Genomic DNA, 27,264 nt, shown 5'->3' with positions numbered 1-27,264 from the left:
GACCCCACGTAAAGTAAACCATGACCTTAAAACCAAGGTACATATCGAATTGTGATTTTTAACATACAGTTACACCCCTGGCGATTATACATTTATGGGGCTGCTGATGCAGAGTGGAAATCACTATGAGAGCACAAGGGGATAGAAAGCAAAATACCAGGATCACAGAACTTAAAGGACAACATAAATCCAATGTTTCAATTATTGGGCCTTATTAACTCTCCCTAACTTTGGCTCAGGACTCAATGCCAGTTGCCTTCTATCAGTATAAAATCCAGTGAGCTATTTGTCAAACAGATAAATTCATGACAAAGTGCTTTTTAATTCACATTTGCTGTAATAAGATATCAGTTTGTTGTGTTCTTCATCATATTTTTACTCTCTGACTATACATGATGTAATACATTTGGGTCCCAAACTGGCCTGGGCTGCGAAATTTTGTTTTTACAGGCCAGAGCACTCATTGAAATATTTGGACAGTTCAATTCAAGTACTGAATTACAATATTTTTGTCACTTCACAACAACAACAAAATCTTTGTATTTATTTAATTGTATTGAAGTACAGTACATTTTTATAACAGCTTTCTATCATCTGGGAAAGAGGTCCAATAAGATATTTAGAGTTTGGCTACAGGGATCTTAGCATTAGTGAGAATAGGCAATAAAGGACAGGAAGAGTCAGTGTTGTAATTCATTACATAAAGCATCAGATGAACTGGAAGGCAGCCTTCAAGGGACACTTCTGTTCCTTGAATCAAAAAATACAAAGGCATATCTTCATGGACTTTTGCTTTGTGCAATACACTCACTACAATGCGGGAAAGGAAAACGGAATTCAGGTGCTCACTTGTAATGGCAACTAATAACATAGCGGACTGATAACTTGGACAGAACACAGAGATAACATGACATGTCTTGTAAAAATATCTTGAAGCAGTTTTTTATTATGAATGTGTGTGTATAGAACAAGAGCTTCCAATCCACACTGCTGCCACAATTTACGTAATCCAATGAGATCCAATACAAAAGCTATAACAAATATTCTGCCTAAAAACATAATGTTCAGTTTTGATTGACATTTATTATTATGGTTATATTTAAGAGTGGACTAGAACTGCCCTGCATCAGATTTGATAGCTTGTTTAGCAACAGTTAAACCCCAAAATCATTCATATCTTGGACAATTTTGGGGCATAAACGCATTTTTCTTTGTTGTGGCATGGAAAATGACGTACTGTGCAAATGCTTTTAAATTTGAATAATTCTTCATATACCTAATCTTTCCCAAAATATGAATCACCATCCATTTTCTATACCACTTATCCTGTTCAGGGTTATAGGGAGCTGGTGCCAATTCCAGCTGACATCGAGCAAAATGCAAACTACACCCTGGACTGTTGGCCAGTCAATCGCATGAGGGCACATAAAGAGATGGATGAGATGACCCTTCACGTCTGTCATTGGGAACTGAACCCACGGTGCCTGCACAAAAGTCAGGCGAGTGAACCACTAGATCTGTGAACTCAATATTAAACAGTGTTGATTCTTCCACCCTTTGACAGTGAATAAGCATAATTACAGTTCTAAATCCAGTATTTTAGACTCATTTTCTATTGGATCACATTAGATACTGCAGGTGTGGTTGGTGAACCTTCTGACTGAAAGGACAAACTACTGCTATCTGCTGGTGCAAATGTAACATTACAATTGAAAAGGCACAAAAATGCTGCCCACCTGCAAGGTTTGATAGTTTGAAATGGTGTCCACTAAGATTAGTCCATTCAGTGCATGTGCGTCAACTGCTACTACGACTTTTACTCTACTATTAAGCATTCTGCCTGAGATGAGGATAGCTTTGCACAGTGCGTGTGATACCCTCCTTCAGGCTGACCAGCGGCATATAGCCCATGTCCTGCTTGGCTCTGTCACAGCTGTAGTAGTGGTGGGTACCGGCCAGAGCCACTCTCATTGGCGTAAACGTAGGTTTGAAGGACATCAGGGGGCGAAGCAGCAGAGCCAGCAGCCAAAGCAGAAGGGCCAGACCATACACGAGCATATAGGGCAGGTGGTAACGTGGAGCAGCGTAACCCAGACCAACCAACAAGTCTGACATGAAGTCCCAAAACCGAACCGGTTCATCATTAGTGATATGATACGGCTAGAGAAAACAAAAGAAAACAAAAAAGTTTTCAGCAGGCTAATGCAAAATAAATAGAGGCGTTTCCCAACCTTTACTGAGCCAAGGAACATATTTTACATCAGAAATTCTCACTGCACACTACCAAGCAAAAATGTCACAAAACCCATGTTTACTGAAATAATGATGATCTGGTCTCCATTTTCTCCCAAATGTACCTTCTCAGTGCTAAATTCTGGCCTGTTTAATTGAGCACAATGCTATTATTCTGTAGTATGAATGGTAACAAGTGCATACACAGCTTAATTGTACCTTCTGTCATCTAGTGAAAGAGCATTTAATTTTTCCGCCTGTCACTATAAATTGCTGGCATAGATAGAAGAGCAAAGATAAATTATTTGTAGGATATAAATAATTTTGGACCAATTAGGTGAAATAGGATAATGTCCTGTGGCATATCTGATGATCTCTTTGGAGTCAAGACACGCTGTAGCTGGGATTCACTGGTGTACACTATACGTTTTAGATTTTATTCCCACTCACCTTTCCACATATGGGAGAGTCGGGCCTCAGGTGCTCAGCAGCCAGGATGTGTCCGTGTACAACGTTTTCTACAAAGGTGAAATCCACCAGGTTGGTACCGTCACTGGAGAACACATGAAATGAAGACCAAAGGCAAGAAAAATACTTGAGTCACCTTAGTTTTACAAAGCCAAAGGGCTGCCATACACTGATTTTTAGTTGGGGAGGACTGCAAATCACTCCTTCTTGACACATTAGGTTAGATCAAAAGAAAGTGTGTATGCTACTCAGCCCAACTAAAACGAAAACCAATCAATTTTTCAATAATCGACCCAACACGTGAATAATGTGGTTATAAGTTGAGGTATTTCTATATGTAAAACTCTTAAGTGAAAAATAAAAAAAGGTCCACACAAGATCTGAACATATAGTATTCCACAGAAGAAACACACACCAGCTACCTAGTTTACATACTCTACTTTGTGAATTAAAAGGTCAATGGAAAATACCCAGCATACCGTATTTTCACGACCATAAGGCGCACCGTATTAAAAGGTGCAGTCTCAGTTATGTGGTCTATTTCTGTATTTAACACAAGCATAAGGCGCACCGTATTATTAGGCGCAGGCATGGTAAAACATACGCTAGCTTAAAACATACGGTAGTATGCATGAACGCTAAAACAATGTTTTTAAAAAGGCAGCGGGAGCAAAACTGAGTTCGGTTGTACTTTATTGAAGTATTTAACAAAGTACTCACGTTATTTTTTTATCAATTCTCATCCACAAATCCATCAAAGTCCTCATGTTCTGTATCCGAAATGAACAGCTGGGCAAGTTCTCAATCAAACACGGCAGGTTCGAGTCAGTCTCGTTGCCATGCGGCTTTTACGAAAGCTCGAACAACAGTGCGAGCAGACACATTAGCCCAAGCATTCACAATCCATTCACTAATTGTGGCATAACTCGCCCGGCACTGCCTCGTAGTCTTAGTAAAGCTGGGTTCACCATCTGTCATCAATCACTCCCACGCCGCTCGCAACTTCACTTTGAACGCCCGAGTTATTGCACTCAGTCGAATGGTGACTGTAGAGACTCTTCTCCCGGCTGTTCTTTACTCATTAATCCATTGCCCGAGTTTGTCTTCCAACTCAGGCCACCTCGCCTTGTTTCCACGTTTTGTTTTTCCCGCGGAAACTCAGCTTCATCTTCTTGACTTGGCGAAGCTCGTTTTCCTGGTTCCTCCACTTGCGAACCATGGATTCGTTGAGCTTGAATTCTCTCGCGGCTGCTCGATTCCCACGTTCCTCCGCGTAACTAATAGCTTGCAGTTTAAACTGTGCTTCGTAAGAGTGTGTCTTTGTGGGTGCCATTTTCGGGGGTCCTTAGCCAAACCGATGCACATACCGGAACTATATACCGACTGGGGGCGTGTCTTTAGCCTCCTCTGTCACGCGCACCCTTCCCCCTTTATGTCCGCATGCTGTCCTCAGTCACGTCCGCCTTCCTCTATATAAGCAGCGTGTCGGCAGGAAATGCTCCCAGTCAGTCAAGCCGAGCGCTCATTAAAGTCACACAACAACATTTACAGAGTTTGGAACTCGGTGCACACATAAGGCGCGCCGCATTGTAAGGCGCCCCGTCCATTTTGGACAAAATTTAAGACTTTTAAGTGCGCCTTATGGTCATGAAAATACAGTAATTGACTTTCACGTCACTGTACCTAATCAGCGAAGCCCTATACTAGCTATTGTATTCCCATTGGAAATAGCACCTTACGAAATACAATTTCTAGTACCCGGTAAGCCAAGTAATAGCACATGAGAGTTTCCCACTGTAACAAATACAGCCAAAATAGACATCTGTCAGCTTACCCTGTTGCTGTCCCTTAGATGCTGCTGTATTATACTCCACAGTCTCCACTTTGCTGGAGGGGCCCATTTTCTTTCTTACCTCAGTCTCTTTTGATACAAATGTTTCCCTTTACAGTGCCCATCAGCCAGAAAGTAAATACTGTACAGTATTTGTTCGAGTCTCATTCGTACTGATGCGCGGAATACAACGGATTTCACGGTTTCTCGTACTATTACTTTGAAGAGGAAAATTGGTCATGGTGGTGGGGATGCATTTGCTCATGTGTCCAGGTGTCACATACACCCACGGCGTGTATGATTTGCTGTCTCCACAAGTAAAAACTCCCAACACATCCCGTAAATGTAAGTCGCTCTACTCATAATGTCAGGGCTCCACCTCCCCCCAAGGGCAAAGTAACAGAAGCCGGGCACGCTATTGGCTCAGCAGTTTATAGGACGGGGTGCCCGATCATGAACGGCTAAATTCAGCAAGACAAGAAATAGGGAGGGTGACACGTAATATAAATCTTGATCATTGGGGTAATTTGACAGAAGCGTGTCACAGACATGCTGTTAAGACACCTGGGAACTGTATTAAATAATATATTGCATTAAATAACGAGAAGTAGCTCAGTTACACTGTGCATGTACTGAGTGACGCATGTTTTTGAGAACATTCAATAAATCATGTTTTGTCAGCAGCCTTCAAACGGGTGGGTGCAGTTCTACAAGCATTGCAGATTGCTATGCCGATAGTACAGCTGTAAAACACAACAGACAAGAATCAAATACTGCATGTAGTGACAAACTGCTACTGCCACAATGCTATGCTTCCACTGCAACATTTTATAGATCAACAAATAAACAAATTTTGAATAATATAAGGCGGCACGGTGGATGACTGGTTAGAGCGTCAGCCTCACAGTTCTGAGGACCCGGGTTCAATCCCCGGCCCCGCCTGTGTGGAGTTTGCATGTTCTCCCCGTGCCTGCGTGGGTTTTCTCCGGGCACTCCGGCTTCCTCCCACATCCCAAAAACATGCATTAATTGGAGACTCTAAATTACCCGTAGGCATGACTGTGAGTGCGAATGGTTGTTTGTTTCTATGTGCCCTGCGATTGGCTGGCAACCAGTTCAGGGTGTACCCCGCCTCCTGCCCGATGACAGCTGGGATAGGCTCCAGCACGCCCGCGACCCTAGTGAGGAGAAGCGGCTCGGAAAATGGATGGATGGATGAATAATATAATGCTGACTCACCCAATGATGAACTTCATCTTGCCCTTGCGAGCTGTATCCACCAGAATGGGGACCAGCTGCAGGTCCCGAGGTCCGAAGATGCCATGAGGACGGATGGCAACGGTGACGAAACCCTTCTGCTTGTCACAAGCCTCCAGGACCAACTTGGACACAAACATGCAAAAACAAAATGCGAGAAAACATGCATTAGTGTGACAGTTTGTGACTGAAGGCAAGTGCTTGAGGATTACACTATTTTTAACCACAGCATTGTCAATGGTTTTTATTTAATTGATGTTGGATGCAGTACAAGTGACTAAGAATGTGGCCAGTGACCAAAAGGCCCCAGGTTTGCTTCCCCCACTGACACAGGCATGCAACGCTGACGTGCCTCTGAGCAAGGCACCTTAGTGCCACAATTGCTTCCATGTTTCACTAATTATGTTCCCTGCTACCATAATTATGCCGATTTTCTGGAATTGAACACGCTGTAGACTATTACTAATGCAGAAATACAGTAACTATTTGTATGGAAAAACACTTTTAGGCCATAATTATAAAACTGAAATAAAAAGGAGCAAACGCGGTGGTAAGTGGCTTGTGATGACATTCTTACGCCACCGCACAAACTAGTTCATTGCACGACATTGGTAACCTCGAAACACCGTACGTCGCTAGTCGTACAGAGACCCATCTGAAGTTTGAGGTCTCTTTACAGAGCTATGAAGACCATTACTCTGCACAATACCAAACTGGTATGGAGTTCAGAACGTAATTAAAATTATATTTACCCATTTACAATTAGCCCCTTTTTTTTTAAGGTCTTGTGTACAGTATTGTAGTTAGTTTTCTACCGTAGCTTATAAATGTATTCACCTTTATGCGACTAGATTAGATCCCCCGCTGTACTGACTCAGCAGCAGAACCCCAGCTCCACATTCAGAACCAAAACAAGCCATCTCTACTAAACTGACCTCAACACTGAGCAGAAAGTGGATCAATTGCCACTCACACCGTTTGTAACTGAGTTGCCTGTAATCATTGGTGCATTATGAATATAATTTTTACTATTTTATTTGTAAATATTTTTTTTTTTTTTTTGCTAATCTAGCATTTTACCAAGTATGTGATTGGTGAAAAACAAGGAAGTGTGAAATGAGAACTTTGTTTTTTCTTTTTGTCTTCTCCTCCCTTGCCCCTCAGTGTAGATCAGTGTAGGGTCAAATGTTAATTTTAGTATATACCGCAGGGAATAAAATAAATAAAAATGAAAAAAAACACCATGCTGCAAATTTTGTTTGTTAAATAAAGTTTGGAAACCCCTGTATGCAGAGGTGGTGTTAATGCATGCAAAAGTACATCATAATGTAAAACGATGTTGAAACAGGCAAACTACATTGAAAATGTCCTCTCTCCTACCTTCTCTTGCTCGATCTTGGTCTTTGTGTAGTAGTCAATAGGCTTCTTGGCATAGGGCAAATCTTCTCTCCCATTCTTTATGTCAGATCCCTCAAACACCACGCTAGCACTACTTGTCAGCACCAATTTCTGACAACAACAACAAAAATGTTGAAACCCTTGTGTATTCTCTCTTATATGCACTACACCACTGACCTCTTTAGCTAGCTCGTCTCACCTGTACTCCGACTTCAGTGCAGGCCTGAATGACAGTGCTTGTACCTTGAATGTTGACCCTCTCAAAGAGGCCCCTGTCGTCACTAGCGGGTGACGGAGAGGCACAGTGGAACACCAGAGAGACACCCTTAAGTGCTGGCAGCAGAGCCTGAAGGAAAATAACACAAAGTAGTGGTCTCCAACCACCGAGCCACAGGCCATTTGGTAGCGGGCCAAAGAATTGTATTACTTGTGTTGAACTGATTGTTGATAGCGGCACGGTGGACGACTGGTTAGAGAGTCTGCCTCACAGTTCTGGGGACCGGGGTTCAAATCCCAGCCCCGCCTGTGTGGAGTTTGCATGTTCTCCCCGTGCTTGCGTGGGTTTTCTCCAGGCACTCCGGTTTCCTCTCACGTCCCAAAAAAATGCATGGTAGGTTAATTGAAGACTCTAAATTGCTCGTAGGTGTGATGTGAGTGCGAATGGTCGTTTGTTGAAATGTGCCCTGCGATTGGCTGGCAACCAGTTCAGGGTTTACCCCGCCTCCTGCTCGAAGATAGCTGGGATAGGCTCCAGCACTCCCGTGACCCTTGTGAGGATAAGCGGCTCGGAAAATGGATGGATGGATGGATGATTGTTGATTCAAGGTGACTCGAAACAAATGAGGCTGAAGATAGTGCACTACTTGGCTTCAAACAACAGAGATGCATTCTCAACTACTTTGTCATTTACAGTCTACAAAAAGCAGAAAATGTAGTCAATCCATCCATTTTTATATATTTTTTGTCCTCATTAGGGTAGCTACAGCCTTTCCCAGCTGACTTTGGGTGAGAGGCAAGGTACACAATGAACTCGTGACCAGTCAATCACAGGGCACATATAGACAATCATTCACACACACACACACACACACACACACATTCATACCTCCTGCACATTAATATTCCTCTCTTGTTTGCGTTCTAGTTTTCTGGTTACTCCATGAGTGAGGAGGTTGCAGCCTAAGAGTTGGAAAATCCATTTGTGCTGCGCCGAGTTGTCAACTAATGGTGAGCATCTGCAGGGCATTTGCATTTTCTGTAAAATGCCATGTCCATTTCTAAAAATCTTTTACGTCATTATTTGGACTATGCTTACGCTGTCAGGAGTATGGCCCCATACAGTAGTATGAATATGAAGGACAGACTCACCATTCAGTTGCACCGCAAGTCACCCCTTTGTTTGGGATCATCATCAATCTATTGAATGTCTTATAACAAAAGGAAACACATTTTTAAATGTACAGCATAAATTCTAACATTACTGGCAATTTCCCATGAGACCTCCATCCATGTTCTATCGTGCTTGTCCTCATTACGGTCACAGGAGAGCTGGAAGCTATCCCAACTGACTTTGGGCAAGGTGCTGGGTGGACCCTGGACTGGTTGCGAGTCAGTCGGGGCACATTTTTTAAAAAACATTCCCACTCACATTCAACTTAAGAGTCTTCAATTAACCCAACATGCATATTTTTGAAATATAGGAGGAGGCTCAAGTACACAGGGAAACCCCATGCAAGCATGGGAAAAACATGCAAACTTAACACGGGAAGGCCCAAGCAGAACTGCAAACCAAGAACCTCAGAACTGCGAGGCAGGCATAATAACCAGTCGACAACCATGCTGCCCCACATAATATCCAAATGAATACCTCACTGACAGTATCCAACCAATTTTAGCATTACTTTTGTAAATGTGTGATGATATTTTTTGAGGAGGTTACCGTGCAAGCGTACCTACTTTTGTTGCTGGGGAGTGTGTATCAGTAACTTTGTAAAGTATATGAAAATTGTGATATTGTGCATTTCTGCCATTTGGCATTAAGCTTCTTGGATCAAAACTCTTTATCTATAAGCAGACTTGAATCAACTTTTCTTTTTTTTTTTTTTTTTAAAGAGTCCTGTTACCCACTCGAATTATTCAGGGAGGGAGCCTCCATGAAATCACGCAAACATTCAGCATGCAGGTTGGAAGTTGTTCTGCCGGCCAAGAGGATGGAGCCCTCACCTGCAAGTCGCAGAGGTCTCCCTGGTGGAAGGTGACGCCCGGCAGCTCGTAGCTCTGTCGTATGTCGAATACCGACACAGTGTAGCCACGCTCCACCAGCTTCTCCACGAGGTGTCTGCCCAGGAAACCTGAGCCCCCTATTACCGCACAGCGCTTACTACTCTGAAAGACACATGGCGTCATCTGGTCAGACGGCATAAGACAAAACTTTTAGAAGAGAAACAAACTGGTATAACTCACCGGTCGAACCCGCGTGGCCATATTCAGCTGAAAAAAAATAGGATAAAGTAATGGTAGTGTTGTGTAATTTTAGATTTTTAAACACCACAGACAGCCACGAATGAATGTGTGACGCTTTGTTCAAGTGAGTTTTTATCAGTTACCATGTGTGCTGTTACCTGCCTCAATGAATCGGCCGAGTTAGTTCTTACCACTTATTGGCAGGCATCAGAATGACGTGTTATATCAGCCAATCAGAAAACGAAAACGTCAAAGAACGCCACAATTTGGGCCAATCACATACGTTTTCTGTGCCGCCACAGGTTGGACACTATTCATTTGGTAACTTGTTAATTTGTATAAACGAATCCAGTTTTCATTATTAGTCACAACTGAGAACAATAAACATCAACACGGGAGAATATATTGTTTCGTTATTGTATTATCCTGCCTTGGATTTTTCCAAACGCCTGTATTCATTCCGTCACAGTAATAACCGACGGAATCTTTTCAAAAGAAAATCAATATAATATGTTTTTTTAATTCTATATATTATAAATGATTGCGATTCTCACGTTTTAGTTGTTCACAGTTGTTCCAACATTATCGTTTTACTATTTCCGTCCAATCGAGTCGCTTTTTCCCTATCCCGTGATTATCAACAACCAATCATCGTTTTCCCCAAATGGTATATTTGATTATATTTACCACTTCCGCCCGTTCTAGCTCCCCAACACCATTTCTGACGGGGTTGTTTTTTCCGGGCAAAGGGAGTGAGCAAAACAAACGTCTCCAGAACCAACAGCTGCTACTACACGAACGACTCTGGCAAACGTTCCGTTTATTTACATCTTCGTCACTATCCATACGGTGTAAATTCCAAAGTTGTTTTTTTTAAGGCAAGGGGGTGGTGGTTGATATGTGCAGCTGAATTTAAATACAAAAAATACATCCCTTTTTCTCTCCAGGGAGTCTCCGAAGCCTATAAATCCAAGTTACATTAACTGGATAATAGCGGATTTGCTTAGCCAGGCAAATACATCAATAATGGTGAGTAAAAATAACTCACGATGTTGACGGATATGACTTGATTTTATACAGTACATGTTATCATCTTGAGAGGCTTGTTTGCGTGTCCAATAGGCGTGTGCCAAGAGGCCATCCTTGCAGGGGCCGGTGCCTCCCCCTCGTAAGAAGACGAACCCCAAACCTGAGCTTACTGAAGAGCAGAAGCAGGAGATCAGGGAAGCCTTTGAGCTCTTTGACACCGATGGTGCTGGATACATTGATGTCAAGGAACTCAAGGTAAAGAGGGTTCCAACAGGTGTGTATCGAGACAGGATGGGGGGAAAATTTATTATCTAATGATACAAATTTTAATCCACAAGGGAAATGCATTGGTTATTATGTATGGAACCATTTAAAATACATTTTATTTATGTACAGTATTTCTTGAAACAGTGGTCGTCTCCTCCATCAAAATACACACATGATAAAGAATTACAGTACACTCAACATGTGTTTGTCACCCTCTGGTAGAAATGAAAACTTGATTTTGCTGGGCCAGTACTATTATGCAAATGCAAACTACACCTTTGATTACAGTTACAACAGGGGACAGTGTTGCGACAAAGCAAGGGACACTCAGTGTTGCTACCCCTGGCCAGTATTTGCATAGTAGATATGGTGGTATTTATTTAATAAAACTTGTATTGTTTTTGCTCTGTTCTCTGTGCAAGGTTGCCATGAGAGCTCTGGGGTTTGAACCAAAGAAAGAGGAGATTAAGAAGATGATTGGTGAAGTCGACAAGGATGCCACAGGGAAGATCTCCTTTAGCAATTTCCTCAGTGTCACGACACAAAAGATGGTAACCATATTAACCTATTGGTTAGAAAATTTCAAGACATTTACATGGAAAAAAATTAAAAAAAAATTTTTTCCAAAATTGTTAAATCTATAATATAATCTATTATATAATATAATAACTTTAATATAATCTATAATTTAATCATGGACTTTAAATAGTGTATAGTTGTGAAATATATTGTAGCACAATTATGGTTAATATGGAATTAAAAAAAAGAAGTTCCATGAAAAAAATAGCACAAACACCCTGCTTTGCACTATGCATTCCATCACATGCACTGATCATGTCTAAAAATGAATGAAAATTACAGGCCTCTCTCATCTTTTTACAGTAAGTGAGAGAACTTGCACAATTGGTGGCTGACTAAATACCTTTTTGCCCCACTGTAAGTAGTTTATTTGCTACCATGGAAGCGATGGTCATTGACTTACAATGCGTTGACAGAGGACGCAAAGAGAACTTTCGCCTGTATGGCTTGGCAGCGGGTGAGGTGTGGGGGTGGGGATAGCGTGCACCAAGCGGCTGTTCAATGTGGACGCGCCGGTAAGGTCAGACACTGAAATTTTTTTTCCAATATACGGAAGAATCAGTGTTACGGCCATGAGTCAACGTTTAGTGCTTTCCGTTACAAAATATGGACATTCGATAACATTTGGCAGCTCTGTAAAACAGTGAGTGCATGAATAACATAGAGGTCTCTGACAGAGATGTGCAAATTGGCAGCATGTTGCTATGAAATTGTAAGAGGTTCATGGCAAGAGGGAAGAAGCTGTTGGAATGTCTGCCGGTTTTAGTTTCCATTGTTCGATAATGCCTACCTGAAGGAAGGAGCTGGAATAGGTGGTGACCAGGATGTGGAGGGTCCAAGAAGATTTTGCATGCCCTTGTTTTAGTTCTGGCAGCGTGCAAGTCCTCAAGAGTGTGTAGGTGGGTTCAAGAATTCTTTAGGCAGGCTTGACTGTCCGTTGCAGTCTGATTGTGTCCTCCTTTGTTGCAGCACCAAACCAGACTGTGATGGATGAATAGAGAACCAACTCAATGACTGCTGTGTAGAACTGACTCAACAGCTCCTCTGGCAGGCCGTGGTTCCTCGGAAGCTGCAGGAAGTACATCCTCTGCTGGGCCTTTTTGAGGATGGAGTTGATGTTGGTCTCCCACTTCAGGTCCTGAGAGACTAATTCCCAGGAACTTGGTCTCGACGGTTGACATAGGGAAGTTGGACAACATGGGGGCAGCTGTGGCGAAGGATGGTTCCTGAAGGTCACAATAATCTCTACCATCTTGAGTTTGTTCAGCTCCACATTGTGTTGGCCGCACCAAAGCTCCAGCCGCTCCACTTCCTGTCGATACGCAGACTCGACACCGTCTTTGATGAGGCCGATGACTGTGGTGTCATCTGCAAACTTCAGGAGTTTGAGAGTTGGGTGCATTGAGGTTTTCCCAGGAACTTGGTCTTGACAGTTGACATAGGGCAGTTGTACAACGAGGGGCAGCTGTGGCGAAGGATGTTTCCTGACGTTCACAATAATCTCTACCATATTGAGCGTCTTCAGATCCACGTTGTGTTGGCCGCACCAAAGCTCCAGCCGCTCCACTTCCTGTCGATACGCAGACACGTCACCGTCTTTGATGAGGCAGATGACTGGGGTGTCGTCTACAAACTTTAGGAGTTAGACAGTTGGGTGTGTTGAGGTGCAGTCATTTGTGTAGAGAGAGAAAAGCAGCAGAGGACACATCCTTGGGGGGGCCCCTGTGCTGATGGTGCATGTGGATGCGGTGGTGTCGCCCAGCCTCACCTGCTGTGTCCTGCCCATCAGGAAGCCGTAAATCCACTGACAGATGACAGGCGAGACGTTGAGCTGGAAAAGCTTAGAGGAGAGGAGTTTGGGGATGATGGTGTTGAACGCAGAGCTGAAGTCCACAAACAGGATCCTCGGATAGGTCCCTGCGCCGTTGAGGTGTTCCAGGATAAAGTGCAGTCCCATGTTCACTGTGTCATCCATCTGTTTGCCCGATAGCAAAGTGCACGGGGTCCAGCAGGGGTCCTGTGATGCTCTTGAGGTGGTCCAGTATGTGGCGTTCAAAGGACTTCATGACGACAGATATCAGGGCGACAGGTCTGTAGTCATTGAGTTCTAAAATTGCAGGTTTCTTGGGGACTGGGATGATGGTGGAACATTTGAGCCAGGATGGGACTGTATACAGTTCCAAAGATCTATTGAAGATCTGTGTGAAAACTGGAGCGAGCTGGTCCGCGCAGACTTTCAAGCAGGAGGGGACACACTTTCTGGGGCTGCCGCTTTGTTGATCTTTTGTTGTTTAAAGACATGCTTCACATCCTGTTCGTGAATAGTCAATGCTGAAAGGGGAGTCAGAGGTGTGATGGTGGTCGCCTGTGGTGCGGCTAGGTGGGTGTGGGGTCTCAAAGTGTCCTTTTCAAATCTGCAGTAGAAGGTATTCAAGTCATCAGACAATCCTTCATTGTTCTCTGCTTGGGGGATGATCGTTTGTAGTTGGTCAATGATTGTGATCCTCGCCAAAATTTTTCACAGCAAACTGGTTTTCCAGCTTTTCTGCTTAATTTCTCTTTGCGATGTTGATTTCTTTTGTCACCTGGTTTCGGGCCTGATTGTACAGTGCTCTGTCCCTACTCCGATAGGTGTCCTCTTAAGCCTGGCGAAAGTGGTGAAGTTTGGCAGAGAACCACGGCTTGTTGTCACTGAACGTGCAAAATGTTTGTTGGTCCACACAGCTTCACAGAAGCTGATGTAGAATGTAATCGTGTCCGTACGTTCAGCCAAGCTGCCAGTTGAAGTTTCAAAGACACGCCCATATGTTCAGTCTAAACAGTCTTGAAGTTCCAAATACATTCACAAAGCCAAGTCTCCGTGAAGCAGTGGGCGGCAGAAAGTGCAAAGTCTTTACTGGTCTTTGTGAGGAGATGAAGCTTGTCCATTTTGGTGGGTAGAGAGCGCCAAGGCGTCCACCCGTGTAGGCGGCAAACATTTTCAAACAGTAAATTGATCAGATACCTTTTAAGGCCTCAGTCAATGCCACAGAATTTTGATTTTAACGTTTCACGACAGGTTTGAATAAAACTGCTCTTCATTTCATTCAAGGCCGATAAGGATTCCAAAGAGGAGATACTGAAAGCTTTCCGCCTATTTGACGACGATGAGACCGGTAGGATCTCCTTCAAGAACCTCAAGAGAGTCGCAAAGGAGCTTGGAGAAAACCTCACAGATGAAGAGCTGCAGGTAAGAAATTTCTCAAAAGTTTCCAGTAAATTTCCATGGGAAGTTAAGTAATTTCATAAGTAACAAAGTGGGCGACTGGTTAGCACATCTGCCTCACAATTCTGAGGACCCGGGTTCAAATCCGGCCTCCGCTGTGTTGAGTTTGAGTTTGCATGTTCTCCCCGTGCCTGCGTGGGTTTTTCTCCGGTTTCAATATATATATATATATATATGTGTGTGCGTGTGTGTATATATATATATATATGTGTGTGTGTATATATATATGTGTGTGTGTATATATATATGTGTGTATATATATATATATATATATATATATATATATATATGTATAATCACTACACTACTATATACATGTATATAATATATACATACTTTAACACTATCAACTCTATATACAATCATACTCTATATACACTCCATAACATACTATACCCCATATATCCATACCAATATATAGACAAACTCTCTTCACAACTCACACTCATATATCCCACACATCACACTACTCACATACACATATCACAAATAGTACAAATCACACACACTACACAGTCACACACACACATACACTACACACTCAAACAAACACATCTCACACCACCCACACTCACACACCTCACACCCACTCTCACACAAAACACTCACTCACACACACAAGACACATCTCACACACTCACACCACACACACAGACACACTCACACATGACACTCATACACACACACATACACTAAACACACACAGACACACATACTCACACACACCATACACACACACGATACACACACACACTACACACTCACATAGACACACACACACACATACACACAGACACATACACACGGACACACACTCGACATATACACACACACCACACACTCCACAGATCACAGACACATACACACAACGACACACACTCACACATACACCACACACACTTACACACATACACCCACATGACACTCCACATCACACAGTACACTCACACACATACACACACACACACACAAACACACAACACACACACATACACACACACACACCAGACACACATGTACTGACACACACACTCACCCAATACGTAACAACTCACCCAAACGAATCCTCGATCGCCCCCCCATCTCCACGACCCAACCCCAGCGCGCCATAACCCCCGCGCTCCAACCCCCAACCCCTAGCCCCACCCCATCCCACCCCCAAATATACCCACGTCCCATTGAAATGTTAAATAAAAAGTGCCCCTCTCCATTCAAAAAAAGTCCCATTCAGCTTGCAAATACATCTTTCAAACATCTCAAGTGTAGAATTAGTTTTGTATATTTATCATTCTTTCCTACCTTGTTAAATTATTGTTGATAATTATTGTGAGAAATCGATTAGTCTTCATGTACGTATTTTTGAACAGTAATTACACAACTGAAGGTAATTTTGTTAAATTTGTAATGTATCATTAGCATTAATCTGTACCTAACAAGTAGCTTTCGGTCTTTACTGACATCTGTAACCAATTGTAAACCAGTACAAGGGAGCACTGCTAATTGGCAATTACTGTATTGGGTTTCTGTTGTTACCGCAACCCTTGTGAGGATAAGCGGCTCAGACAATGGATGGATGGATGGTTTCTGTTGTTAAAAAATTGGGGTTGATTGGGTTGCAGATATAATTATCTTGCTGCTTGATTGACATGTACGCCTATTGTCCTGTATGAAGGAAATGATTGAGGAGGCAGACAGAGATGGAGATGGAGAAGTGAACCAGCAAGAGTTCCTAAGGATTATGAAGAAAACCTGCCTGTACTGATGGTAACGTTTGGTATCACATGGAAAGCCACCTAGATTTTGTCCTCTCTCAAATTGTATTGTATTGTGTCAAAAGATTGGCCGTAAATCGTGTTAAATCTCATCAAGAGGTCCATTAATGTCCAAGATGCTCTTCTTCAGGATGCTGCACTTTTGTGAAGATTATATTGGCAATTGCTCATTGTTGAAAAGATTTCAGTGCTTGCTTCAATACAGTCCACACAGCTCATTCCAACATGTTATCGAATACCGTCTGTCCATTTATATTGTCTATTCTAGATTGATTGTCAGTCAGTATGAACAGTCAATTATCTAACCGTGATCAGGCAGGCATCAGTGAGTGATGGAGCAGAATAATAAAATGGTATCAATTTGAGAATTTCCACCAGAGTTTCAGCGTGGAGCAAAGTGGTAAATTCAAATCACATGCAAACTCTTACATGATCAGTATTATAGTTACACATTATGGACACTGTGCAGGTACTAGTTTTGCTGTGCTCTGTATTTTTCAATGTTTATATATTGTATAGTGCATGTACAACCCCAATTCCAATGAAGTTGGGATGTTGTGTTAAACATAAATAAAAACATAATACAATGATTATGTTCAATACAAATCATGTTCAACCTATATTTAATTGAATACACTACAAAGACAAGATATTTAATGTTAAAACTGATCAACTTGATTGTTTTTAGCAAATAATCATGAACTTAGAATTTTATGGCTGCAACACGTTCCAAAAAAGCTGGCACAGGTGGCAAAAAAGACTGAGAAAGTTGAGGAATGCTCAACAAACACCTGTTTGGAACATCCCACAGGTGAACAGGCTAATTGGAAACAGGGGGCCATGATTGGGTATCAAAGGAGCTGCTCAGTCATTCACAAGCAAAGATGGGGCGAGGTTCACCTCTGTGAACAAGTGCGTGAGAAAATAGTCGAACAGTTTAAGGACAATGTTCCTCAATGTACAATTGCAATGAATTTAGGGATTTCATCATCTACGGTCCATAATATCATCAAAAGGTTCAGAGAATCTGGAGAAATCACTGCATGTAAGCGGCAAGGCCGAAAACCAACATTGAAGGCCCGTGACCTTTGATCCCTCAGGGGGCACTGCATCAAAAACCGACATCAATGTGTAAAGGATATCACCACATAGGCTCAGGAACACTTCAGAAAACCAATGCCAGTAAATACAGCTCGGCGCTCCATCCGTAAGTGCAACTTGAAACTCTACTATGCAAAGCAAAAGCCATTTATGAACAACACCCAGAAACGCCGCCGGCTTCTCTGGGCCCGAGCTCATCTAAGATCGACTGATGAAAAGTGGAAAAGTGTTCTGTGGTCCGACGGGTCCACATTTCAAATTGTTTTTGGAAGTTGTGGACGTCGTGTCCACCGGGTCAAAGAGGAAAAGAACCATCCGGACTGTCATGGACGCAAAGTTCAAAAGCCAGCATCTGTGATGGTATGGGGCTGTGTTAGTGCCAATTAATGCTGAAAGGTACATACAGGTTTTGGAGAAACATATGCTGCCATCCAAGCAACGTTTTTTTCATGGACGCCCCTGCTTATTTCAGCAAGACAATGCCAAACCATATTCTGCACGTGTTACAACAGAGTGGCTTTGTAGTAAAAGAGTGAGGGTACTAGAATGGCTTGCCTGCAGTCCAGACCTGTCTCCCATTGAAAATGTGTGGCGCATTATGAAGCGTAAAATACGACAACGGAGACACCGGACAGTTGAACAGCTGAAGCTGTACATCGGGCAAGAATGGGAAAGAATTCAACCTACAAAGCTTCAACAATTAGTGTCCTCAGTTCCCAAATCCCAAACGTTTATTGAATGTTGTTAAAAGAAAAGGTGATGTAACACAATGGTGAACATGACCCTGTCCCAGCTTTTTTGGAACATGTTGCAGCCATAAAATTCTAAGTTAATGATTATTTGCTAAAAATAGTAGTTTATCAGTTTGAACATTAAATATCTTTGAAGTATATTCAATTAAATATAGGTTGAACATGATTTGCAAATATTTTTTTAAATTTATTTTTAAAACAATGTCCCAACTTCATTGGAATTGGCATTGCAAAACAATTCCAAAAATAGCAGTATTTATGGTACAGATAAGAATAAATATTTAAGCATTGCTGGCGTTTCATTTGTTATTAATCTGATATAAATAAGGGACAGAATGGTGGATGAGTAGTTAGCACATCAGCATCACAGTTCTGAAGTTCGGGGTTTGAATTTTGGCTCCAGCCTTCCTTTGTACAGTGCATGTTAACACCCGTTAACCCATTCCCCAAAAATACACGTAATATGAAGACTCTAAATTGTCCACAGATATCAGTACGAGTGTGAACGTTTGTTTGTCTATTGTGTGTCCTGCGACTGGCTGGTGACCAGTCCAGAGCGTACACTGCCTCTCGTCCAAAGTCAGCTGGGAGAGTCTCCACCTCACCTGTGACCCTCATGAAGACAAGGGCTGTAGAAAATTGATGGATGTTATGAAGACCTGTTACCTCTGCACAAGAACTTCATTGTAGGCCTGCTGCGAAGCCAACCAGCCCATATTACTATCCTACATATTATCAAAAACTACTTCCTTCTTATTCTGGCATTCCCCATTCTCCACGACGAATTTTGCATGCACCGTCTAACGTAGCTACACAAATGAGGTACCAAAAGATTTGGCTCGGCCGGACTCAGATCGCAATAAAAAAAAAATTTACTTCTTATGACGACACAATTCCCTAAAACTACCCCAAAAAAAGTCCTATTGAAAATGGAGCGCCTTGTCAAAAAGTGTCATATTGTTCCCATTACGTATTCAAAATGTTCAGCTCATTCAATTTACCTTGGGAATAATTTTCAACATTCGAAAAATTCCCAGATACCAAAATCTTTTTACATTTTTCATCAACAAAATCCCCACATCAGTACATAATTCACCATGTTCTTCAACATTACTTGAACGATTCAAACTGCAAAATATTTTATACATTATCCAAATTCTACATTTTTCTACAAAATTGTACATTATTCCACATACCCACAAAATTTGCAACATTAGCACTTGAAGCTTGATTCTTTTGGCCTGGAATGATCATCATACAGCAATGTAATGTGACCAAATCATATCTTGTCATTTTAGACCCTTGTGCACACTATAGGGTCACTTGCATGCACTTGAACCCCTGTCCTTCTGGATCTGAGAAGTGGGCCTGTGGGGATACGGGGCCTGTTTCCCCCTCCTCCTGTTGGGTCTGGTTGTGTCAGTGTTGCCCTCCTGGGGGATGCCGGTCCCAGGGCTGCTCTCCGTCCCTGGGTGCCAGGGAGGCGCCCGCTATTTTCGTTAGTTCTACATGGACAGTTTTAATTTTTTCTCCTCTGCATAAACCAAACAAACTCGTGTGATACTATATCATAGAAGTCCACTTGATTGTTGGCTTTTTGAATTTTATTATTTCAATGAAATGAACTTTAATTTTGATACATAAACAAAAACTATTTGTAGTTAAAACTTGACAATTTGAGCAGCGATAATAAAATACAATTCCCTACACAGGGCAACTAACTCATTAGCTGCCGTCCATATATAAAAGTTCACAACCTCTACTCACGAACCTAAACTGCACAGACACATTCAACCATGACCATTTCACTAAAAAACATTGATAGCTGCTCTCAAGTTATTGTTATTAGGACATTGCAGATATTCAGCAGGTTTTATTGTCATTCTGTTGCTATGTTCCACTTACCTCAGAGGTCGGAACTTTGAAAGTCACTTAGTTTATTCTTAGAGGCAAAGTCTTTGCTGAGTTTCCGCATGACTTCTGCATGGCTCTGCTTTGCCAGCTGCTGGCGTACAGACCCATAATTCTCTTTCACAAATTTGGCGAAAGGCGTAGGAGGACGAGGCTTGGCTGATGTGAGCAGGACGAGTTTACCGGTGCAACGTGCACACACGAACTTCTGGGTGTCCAGGGACTTGGAATGACGCCCGATCCTGCAGACAACCGCAGCCTTATTAACACTGAAGTAGGTGTCACATGAAATGCCTGTTTTATCTGAAAAAGGGAAGTATGTCACATACGTATTCTGACAGCCAGTGCACTGGTACTGGAATTTGTACTTGATGTCATAATTGTGGCAGCGATTCACCATCGGCAGCTCAGGGTGCACCAGGGTGGACTTCCTTGCATATAGCTTCCATATGCTTCCGTGTCCATCCCTCACGCCGTTGATCAGCCAGGTCGCAGCATGGCACATCTCATGGATCAGTGTGTCTCGGAGGCGATCTAGGAGGGCCGGACGTTTCCATCGAAATTTTTGGGAGAAATTCTACTATGCATGACTAACTTTACAATTTCAGAGACCTGCAAACAAACGTTCAACAAAGATCTCCAAACTTGATGATGAATGTTACCGGGTTAATGTCTGTTGTGCAGTAAGGGCCATATTTTCCTGTGTGCATTTTATTTTCTCTTTATTTTGCACTGCAGTCTTGTGCGGTATGGCAACATTGGCAAACACCTTTATTGACATGAAGGCTTCGCTCTCTAGCCAGACGAAACACCCCCTGACAGGTGCTTATGATTAGGGCACGACCGATATGGATTTTTTGGAGGCCAATACAGATTCTGACATTTGGCAGAAAAAAAAAATTTGATAACCCATTAATCGGCCAACTAATTTAAAAAAATATAATGAATAAAATAACTTCCCCCCCCCCCCAGTCTCTTAATACTTACAACAAATATATTAATTGCAGGCATAACATTTGACTGTTTTGCAATCCTTTGTCCTTTAGTATTGAAAAGTCCCCCCTTAGTCAACCAAAAAGGGCACAGAGTTTCTCAAGACCTTTCTCACCGATCCACTACGCTTTTCGTGCAGATTAAAAAAAAAAGTTAGGTTTTTTTGTTAGGAACCGCAGGCATACCCCCTTTTTTATTGATACACCTCCAAACGTGCATTGAGTCATACTGTAAGTACAATATTTTGATTAAATTACTTTTCATACAGATTAAATTAAGGCTGTCCAGATATGATCACGTGATCGAAAATCGGGGTCGTTCATGTGATTTTCAGCCAATCTAGATCGGGTAAAAAAAGCTTGTTTATTGATTTTCAGACATTTTAAATGTCACAAAGTGACGAAATAATCCAAACGTCAAAAGATCTTGCCAAATGGAACAGTAACAGCTTTATTTTATATCAAACAATGTAAATCTTCGGGGTATTTTTAGTACAGGTATAAGTGACTGAAAGTGACACGCAGACTCTTGTGTGTGCCTCTGTGGGTCCGTGACACTCACACACAATCTCTGCCCTCCCCGAGCGTGCTTTAAACTATTTGACAACCCAGGTTAGTTTACTTTTAAACTAAACACGCAACAAAAAGAATGTCCAGAATTTGTATATTTAAATACAAGACACACGATTGTTTTAGAAATAGCCAGCTTAATGCTAACAGGCTATGGAAAACCCCACTGATGGGCTAGCTTGAATTAGCATTGGATCATGGGTGGGATTTACATTCTAATAACAAATATGTATACATAAAATCCATAGTAACACATACAGACAGAGAAGAAAACAATACTCACAGGCATATATTCTTCCTAATCTGTGCAAAACGTGTTAAAGTTTTATCGTAACGTTCTTCTCTTCTTTTTTTTTACTGCAAACGTGTAGCTCCATGCATGCATTGCACCACACTGCCCCTAAGAGGCCAAGCAGGAACAGCAGAGACAGTCATTTCCCCCCTGACTGTCTGACATGTAATCAGACTGAAATTTTCCTGTTCTAGGTTAATCAGGATTACCAAAATTATTTGTATTTGCTAAATATCTATATTGTTTATTTGTATTTTTTTATATTTTATTTGTTACTCATTTATTTTTTGGTTTTTCTTTTAAATATTAAAAGTTGACTTTTGGTAGTTATATGTATAGGATCGGGACTCGGTATCGTCAGATACTTAAAATCAAAGACTTGGACTCTGGTGCAAAAAAAGTGATCAGGACATCCCTAGATTAAATAAACATGCCCTCTTACAAAGTGTGAGTGGGCGGAACTGACCAATTACCCATCAGCTACATAAGGCATTTAAAAATTTTAAGTGTGCTTTTGCTTTTTCAAGGATTTATATTAAATTCACAAGTCTGAGGAAAAGTACAGATTGCCGGCTTTCCACACAGCCTCAGCTGTCAAATCACGCCTCTTTTGTGTTTCCGCATTCATTCAGAGTTTATGCGTGGTGGGTGTGTCTGGATGGGCGAATACGTGTCGGGAGACTATGGCCCCAAGCGTTCTGTTGGATACAACTATTCACTGATCTACACATTACATACCATGTGATAGTTTTCTGGCTAAACAGTAGAACCACCTTAATAAAAGGATTACCTGCAGAATCACAGACTTTCTCGGATAGTTCGATGCGAGCGTAACGGTCCCCGCTACCTCGCTCCTGTCCAGTGATACAGTAGCCTGCTGTTTGGCGCATCTTTTTGTTCCAAGTCACAGACATATTGATGGGGAGCTAGAGAGGTCAGTCAAGAAAACAAATAATTCAATAAGTCATACAAAATGCTAAATTTCATTAAAGAGATGCAATGAGGGGAAACTACTATACCTTTCCATCAAACACACTGCTGTTGTACATCTGGTACAGTTTGCTTGTAAGTTCTTCCTTTTTTTGCTTAAAATAATGGCAATAACTGGAGGCAGGGTTCGATAGGGACTCTAAGAAGCAACCTGGGGTTTTGCACAATGCTAGTCTGGAGGAAAGACAAACAACAAAAGAAAGCAACTGTTGTAGGTACAGTATATGTGAAAGCATTTCAGTCTCGGGTCAAGAAAATAATTTAATAAAGATGTACCTGCTGATGGAGGTGTTTCTGGGCTCTGTCTGGCTCAGTGTCAGCTTTAAGGTGGTGCTTTTCCCAGGAGTCTTTGCATCCAAAGTTTTTCCACCTAATGACCTGGGTTTAGCTAGCTGCTGTATGGGAAGTGACACAGGAGGGTCCTCACTGAATTCTGCATTAAAAAAAAAAACAGGAGCCGGCAGATATTCAACCAAAATGGTCAGTTTCAGAGCATTAGAGCATTTATCATATGATTACTATGTGCCCCTTAGAAACACAATGTAATATGTCCACCGAGAGCAAGGCATGATGGCGTGACAAAAACACTTTAATATTACTCCCAAACAAACATGATACGTTTTTCTTGCACCTTTGTTGGTCTTCGGTGTGCACATAGCACCAGTGAATGTGTTCTTCTTTCTAAGCCTGTCCAGTAAGGACATGAAGTCCTCTTCTGAACTGGATGAGTTCTCCAGCTTGGAAGGAGCTGAAAGTGTCCGCTTGGGAGAAAGCGGAGACGTTGCAGTACGGTGGGAAGGCCGAGGAAAAACGAAGGAGACGGGCAGCAAATACGGTGATGGTGGGGTGTACTTTTGGTCGCAAGGCACGGAGTTGTTCTCATTAGGTTTTGGCAGAGAATTTGGCTTTGAGCGGCGAGTCCTCCAAGTGGTCTTGCTGGTAATATTATCATCCTCATCCTCACTGTCACTGATGAACACCGAGGAGACACATTGAGATGGTGACAGTGGTCTCCTGAATTTATTTTGGGTGGCCAGAGTATTGCTCTTCTTAGGCACTGGAGGATAATAGAGAGGAAACAATCACAATTGTGTAGTGTGACAAGAAAAGTCAGTGCTAATGAGATCAGTAAGAATACCTTTAGAGGATGATTTTGTCTGAACCAAGTCATCATCCACAATGAAATTTGTAAGGCTTTTGGATAAAAACAGATTTAAAAGATTTTTAGAGCCGCAACTGTAAGTAATACAAATTTGGATTACAATTTAAATATTCACCTGTCCTCACTTTCACTCTCTGATACTTTCTTGGACTTGGTTGGAGTTTTCACACGTTGCAGAACTAAATATACACAGAAAGATTAGTATTATGTCACATACGATAGTGAATAATTTCAATTCAGCGGGCCATTAATCAAGCTTGCTTTGTCCACCAAAGGGTGCACACCTCACCCCGTGACGTGCAGCGGGCCACTGTTTGGGTGACAACCCTAACGACATTGCGCTGGACTTCCAGAAGCTACTCTGATTGCTATTGGGCTGGCAAAGTGCCACGCAATTCCGTCAAATGGCCACTGCATGGAATAAGGGCACTTGGTATTCATGTAGTGGGGCGGGCTGACTTGTGCTGTTCCCTGGTGATGTTAGCGTGACCCCGTTTTAGCCCTACCCAAAAAATCTGGACAACTGAGATAAGGCTCAGTTTTTATTGACACAGTCAGAGAGGTGTTGATATTTATGATTGTGGTTTGTAGTGGTGTTAGATGGGCCAAACTAGCAATTCTCAGTGTGATGCTGTGAAATTATACACCACTGCAAACTACAATCAAATGAATAAACATGTTACTTAAAGGTCCCGTATTTTGCCAATTCAACTTTTTCTAGTAGTTGGGATGTAATATTGTCTCTATGGTACATCAGTGAACTTGTGAAATATAAATTCAAATTGTCCACACATTCTTGACCTTCAGACGTTTTCTCTACCGAGAGGCCTGAAATCAGGTGATTTGAATTTCTAGATCTTATCTACATCACTAGCGAAGATCTGCGCCTACCTCTGCGCTCCTGAGCCAGCGCTGTCAAAATAACGAACACGTGCTCTCTCAAGTCGGTCTTCTACACTGAGGTAACCAATCATAGAAAAGGGGGCAGTCTTAGCCAAATATGGATAAAGTGGATGCAAAACTGGGTCAAACAGAAGTAGCTGTCAGAGGGGCCTTTTCACTGGCTATATGCTCCAGCTCACCCGTTGACCCTAGTGAAAAAATGGAAAGGATGGATGCATATTTAAAGCACAGTGCTAATGTTCAAACTGCATAATGCTACAGTGGCTTACAACAATATTAATTATACTTTTTAGGATAAAAACATCTATTTTTGATGAACACTTAGTCCCACTGCACTACTGTATTTAAATGTTGGTCATTATGGTGGTACTTGGAAGGCCAAGTATTTTCTTTTTGTGGTACTTGGTGTACCACTGCATTAGATAATCCACAAATGAATGGACTATTATGCAGTAAAAGGCATCTTACATTTTTCAAAACCACCACTATCATCATCATCTGAGCTCACTACAAGAACACAAATTGGAAAAATGAACACGTTAGAAGTGGTTTTCAAGGTGACGCCTTATACAACTCATAAGCAAAATGAAAACTGTATTCTACAGGTGTATCTTCACAGAACTGCATCGTTTCTTTGAAGTATGTTTAGTTTTTGGAGTGAAATAAAGAAACAAAGGAATGAAATAAACAGTATTTACGGAATTGGTGTAATGTTAGGTTGATTGAAGACACTAAATTGCCCGTAGGTGTGAATGTGAGTGTGAATGGTTGTTTGTTTCTATGTGCCCTGCGATTGGCTGACGACCGGTTCAGGGTGTACCCCGCCTCCTGCCCGAAAATAGCTGGGATAGGCTCCAGCAGCCTGCGACCCTAGTGAGGATAAGCGGTAAAGAAAATGGATGGATGGGTGTAATGTTAAACTATCTAATGTTGATGCACACATAGGCCTACTACACTACTGTATTTAAATGTTGGTCATTATGGTAGTAGTTGGAGAGTATTTTCTTTTGGTGGTGTGTAAGAAAAAATGAGAACCACTGCATCAGATAATGCACGAATGAATGAAATCTATTTAAAAAAGCCAACTTACATTTTTCAAAACCGCCACTATCATCATCATCTGAGCTTACTGTAAAAACACTTGAATTGTAAAGAAAGAACAAATTAGAAGTGGTTTTCAAGGTGAGGTCATATACAACATACTGTATGCAAAAGCAAAGTGAAAATACTGTATCCCACCTGTCTGTCTTCACAGAACTGCATGGTTTCTTTGAGGCACATTTAGTTTTTGGAGTGGCCCAGTTCACAAGAACTAAGAAATGTAACAAACAGTATTCATGGATTTCGTATAACGTAAAACTAGCTCAAATGCGGTTCCAAGGTTTCATCTCACTCACGTTGGTCAAATTCATCATCACTGGAGTCAGTCAAAACAGGGTTTTTGTATACATTGCCGTTGAAGTGCTGGTTCTCTTTGTCTTCCTCCTCAGAGAGATAATGGACAGGCGACACTGATTGGTCTCCAAAATGATCCCCACTTGTGGCACCACGGCGTTGCTTCCCAATCACATTAATCAGCTAGAAAAAGGAAGGAAAAACTAACATATATTAGCAGATACAAATGCAGGCAACACATTACATCTACTAATCGAATACCAATGACAAACCTTCTTTTCTGCAATGTCCAGCCCATCGTCCCCCGTCCAGCCCATCTTTTTGGAAACTCGTTCAAATAACTTGTGAGTATCATCATTCATCATTTCCGCCATAAAACTGCACAAAACAGGAAGAGTCATTTAATATCACATTTTCGTTTGATTTTCATATGTCAACAAGCATACAGTAAGAAAGGAAATTAAAATTAGCCTAATAACAATGACAATATATCAGACTTCGTTTTCATAATACTTAAAGTCGCTTTACTGTGGGGAAGGGGGGAAAAAGGGTGACTAGGGAAAGGTAAGGACACATGAGGGGGGTGAAGCAAAATAAAATAGCATAATAGCCTAAACCATCTTAGCTTACTGGCA

The 27,264-nt window shown here is 41.8% G+C and overlaps 3 protein-coding genes across 8 annotated transcripts in view; 1 reads left to right on the top strand and 2 right to left on the bottom strand.

The window, feature by feature from the left end:
* Positions 1 to 524: 524 nt before the first annotated feature.
* Positions 525 to 10,639, bottom strand: nsdhl (NAD(P) dependent steroid dehydrogenase-like). 3 transcript variants are annotated; one of them, XM_061787349.1, is made up of 8 exons: positions 10,337 to 10,639; positions 9,650 to 9,676; positions 9,410 to 9,571; positions 7,386 to 7,532; positions 7,169 to 7,297; positions 5,771 to 5,913; positions 2,683 to 2,785; positions 525 to 2,160 (listed from the first exon to the last, which is right to left on the bottom strand). In XM_061787349.1, the coding sequence occupies exons 1-8, from the start codon at positions 10,493 to 10,495 to the stop codon at positions 1,828 to 1,830; spliced, it is 1,203 nt and encodes a 400-aa protein (XP_061643333.1). In that variant the 5' UTR covers positions 10,496 to 10,639; the 3' UTR covers positions 525 to 1,827. The 3 variants fall into 3 exon arrangements, with proteins under 3 accessions (XP_061643333.1, XP_061643334.1, XP_061643335.1); XM_061787350.1 differs by lacking the exon at positions 10,337 to 10,639 and adding an exon at positions 9,793 to 9,830; XM_061787351.1 differs by lacking the exon at positions 10,337 to 10,639 and adding an exon at positions 9,808 to 9,825.
* cetn2 (centrin, EF-hand protein, 2) lies at positions 10,361 to 18,705 on the top strand. The gene is made up of 6 exons (XM_061787360.1): positions 10,361 to 10,500; positions 10,597 to 10,678; positions 10,772 to 10,933; positions 11,368 to 11,496; positions 14,616 to 14,753; positions 16,462 to 18,705. The coding sequence occupies exons 2-6, from the start codon at positions 10,676 to 10,678 to the stop codon at positions 16,549 to 16,551; spliced, it is 522 nt and encodes a 173-aa protein (XP_061643344.1). The 5' UTR covers positions 10,361 to 10,500; positions 10,597 to 10,675; the 3' UTR covers positions 16,552 to 18,705.
* A 1,277-nt stretch (positions 18,706 to 19,982) lies between these two features.
* gcna (germ cell nuclear acidic peptidase) overlaps positions 19,983 to 27,264 on the bottom strand; it is a 20,331-nt gene continuing 13,049 nt past the window's right edge. For 3 of the 4 annotated variants that reach the window (XM_061787346.1, XM_061787347.1, XM_061787345.1), the window contains 12 exons: positions 26,902 to 27,007; positions 26,632 to 26,812; positions 26,474 to 26,546; positions 26,325 to 26,374; positions 24,447 to 24,510; positions 24,308 to 24,363; positions 23,801 to 24,226; positions 23,446 to 23,602; positions 23,199 to 23,343; positions 22,970 to 23,105; positions 20,655 to 20,859; positions 19,983 to 20,567 (listed from right to left, as the gene is read on the bottom strand). In XM_061787346.1, the coding sequence (XP_061643330.1) occupies positions 20,321 to 20,567; positions 20,655 to 20,859; positions 22,970 to 23,105; positions 23,199 to 23,343; positions 23,446 to 23,602; positions 23,801 to 24,226; positions 24,308 to 24,363; positions 24,447 to 24,510; positions 26,325 to 26,374; positions 26,474 to 26,546; positions 26,632 to 26,812; positions 26,902 to 27,003 (1,842 nt within the window). In that variant the 5' untranslated portion in view covers positions 27,004 to 27,007 and the 3' untranslated portion in view covers positions 19,983 to 20,320. The remainder of the gene's footprint in view (positions 20,568 to 20,654; positions 20,860 to 22,969; positions 23,106 to 23,198; positions 23,344 to 23,445; positions 23,603 to 23,800; positions 24,227 to 24,307; positions 24,364 to 24,446; positions 24,511 to 26,324; positions 26,375 to 26,473; positions 26,547 to 26,631; positions 26,813 to 26,901; positions 27,008 to 27,264) is intronic. The other variant, XM_061787348.1, reaches the window with a different exon arrangement.

This window comes from Phyllopteryx taeniolatus, chromosome 10, assembly GCF_024500385.1.
Source record: "Phyllopteryx taeniolatus isolate TA_2022b chromosome 10, UOR_Ptae_1.2, whole genome shotgun sequence".
Taxonomy (NCBI): Eukaryota; Metazoa; Chordata; class Actinopteri; order Syngnathiformes; family Syngnathidae; genus Phyllopteryx; species Phyllopteryx taeniolatus.
The sequence above is the reverse complement of the archived record's forward strand: the minus strand, read 5'-3'. Positions and strand labels throughout refer to the sequence as shown.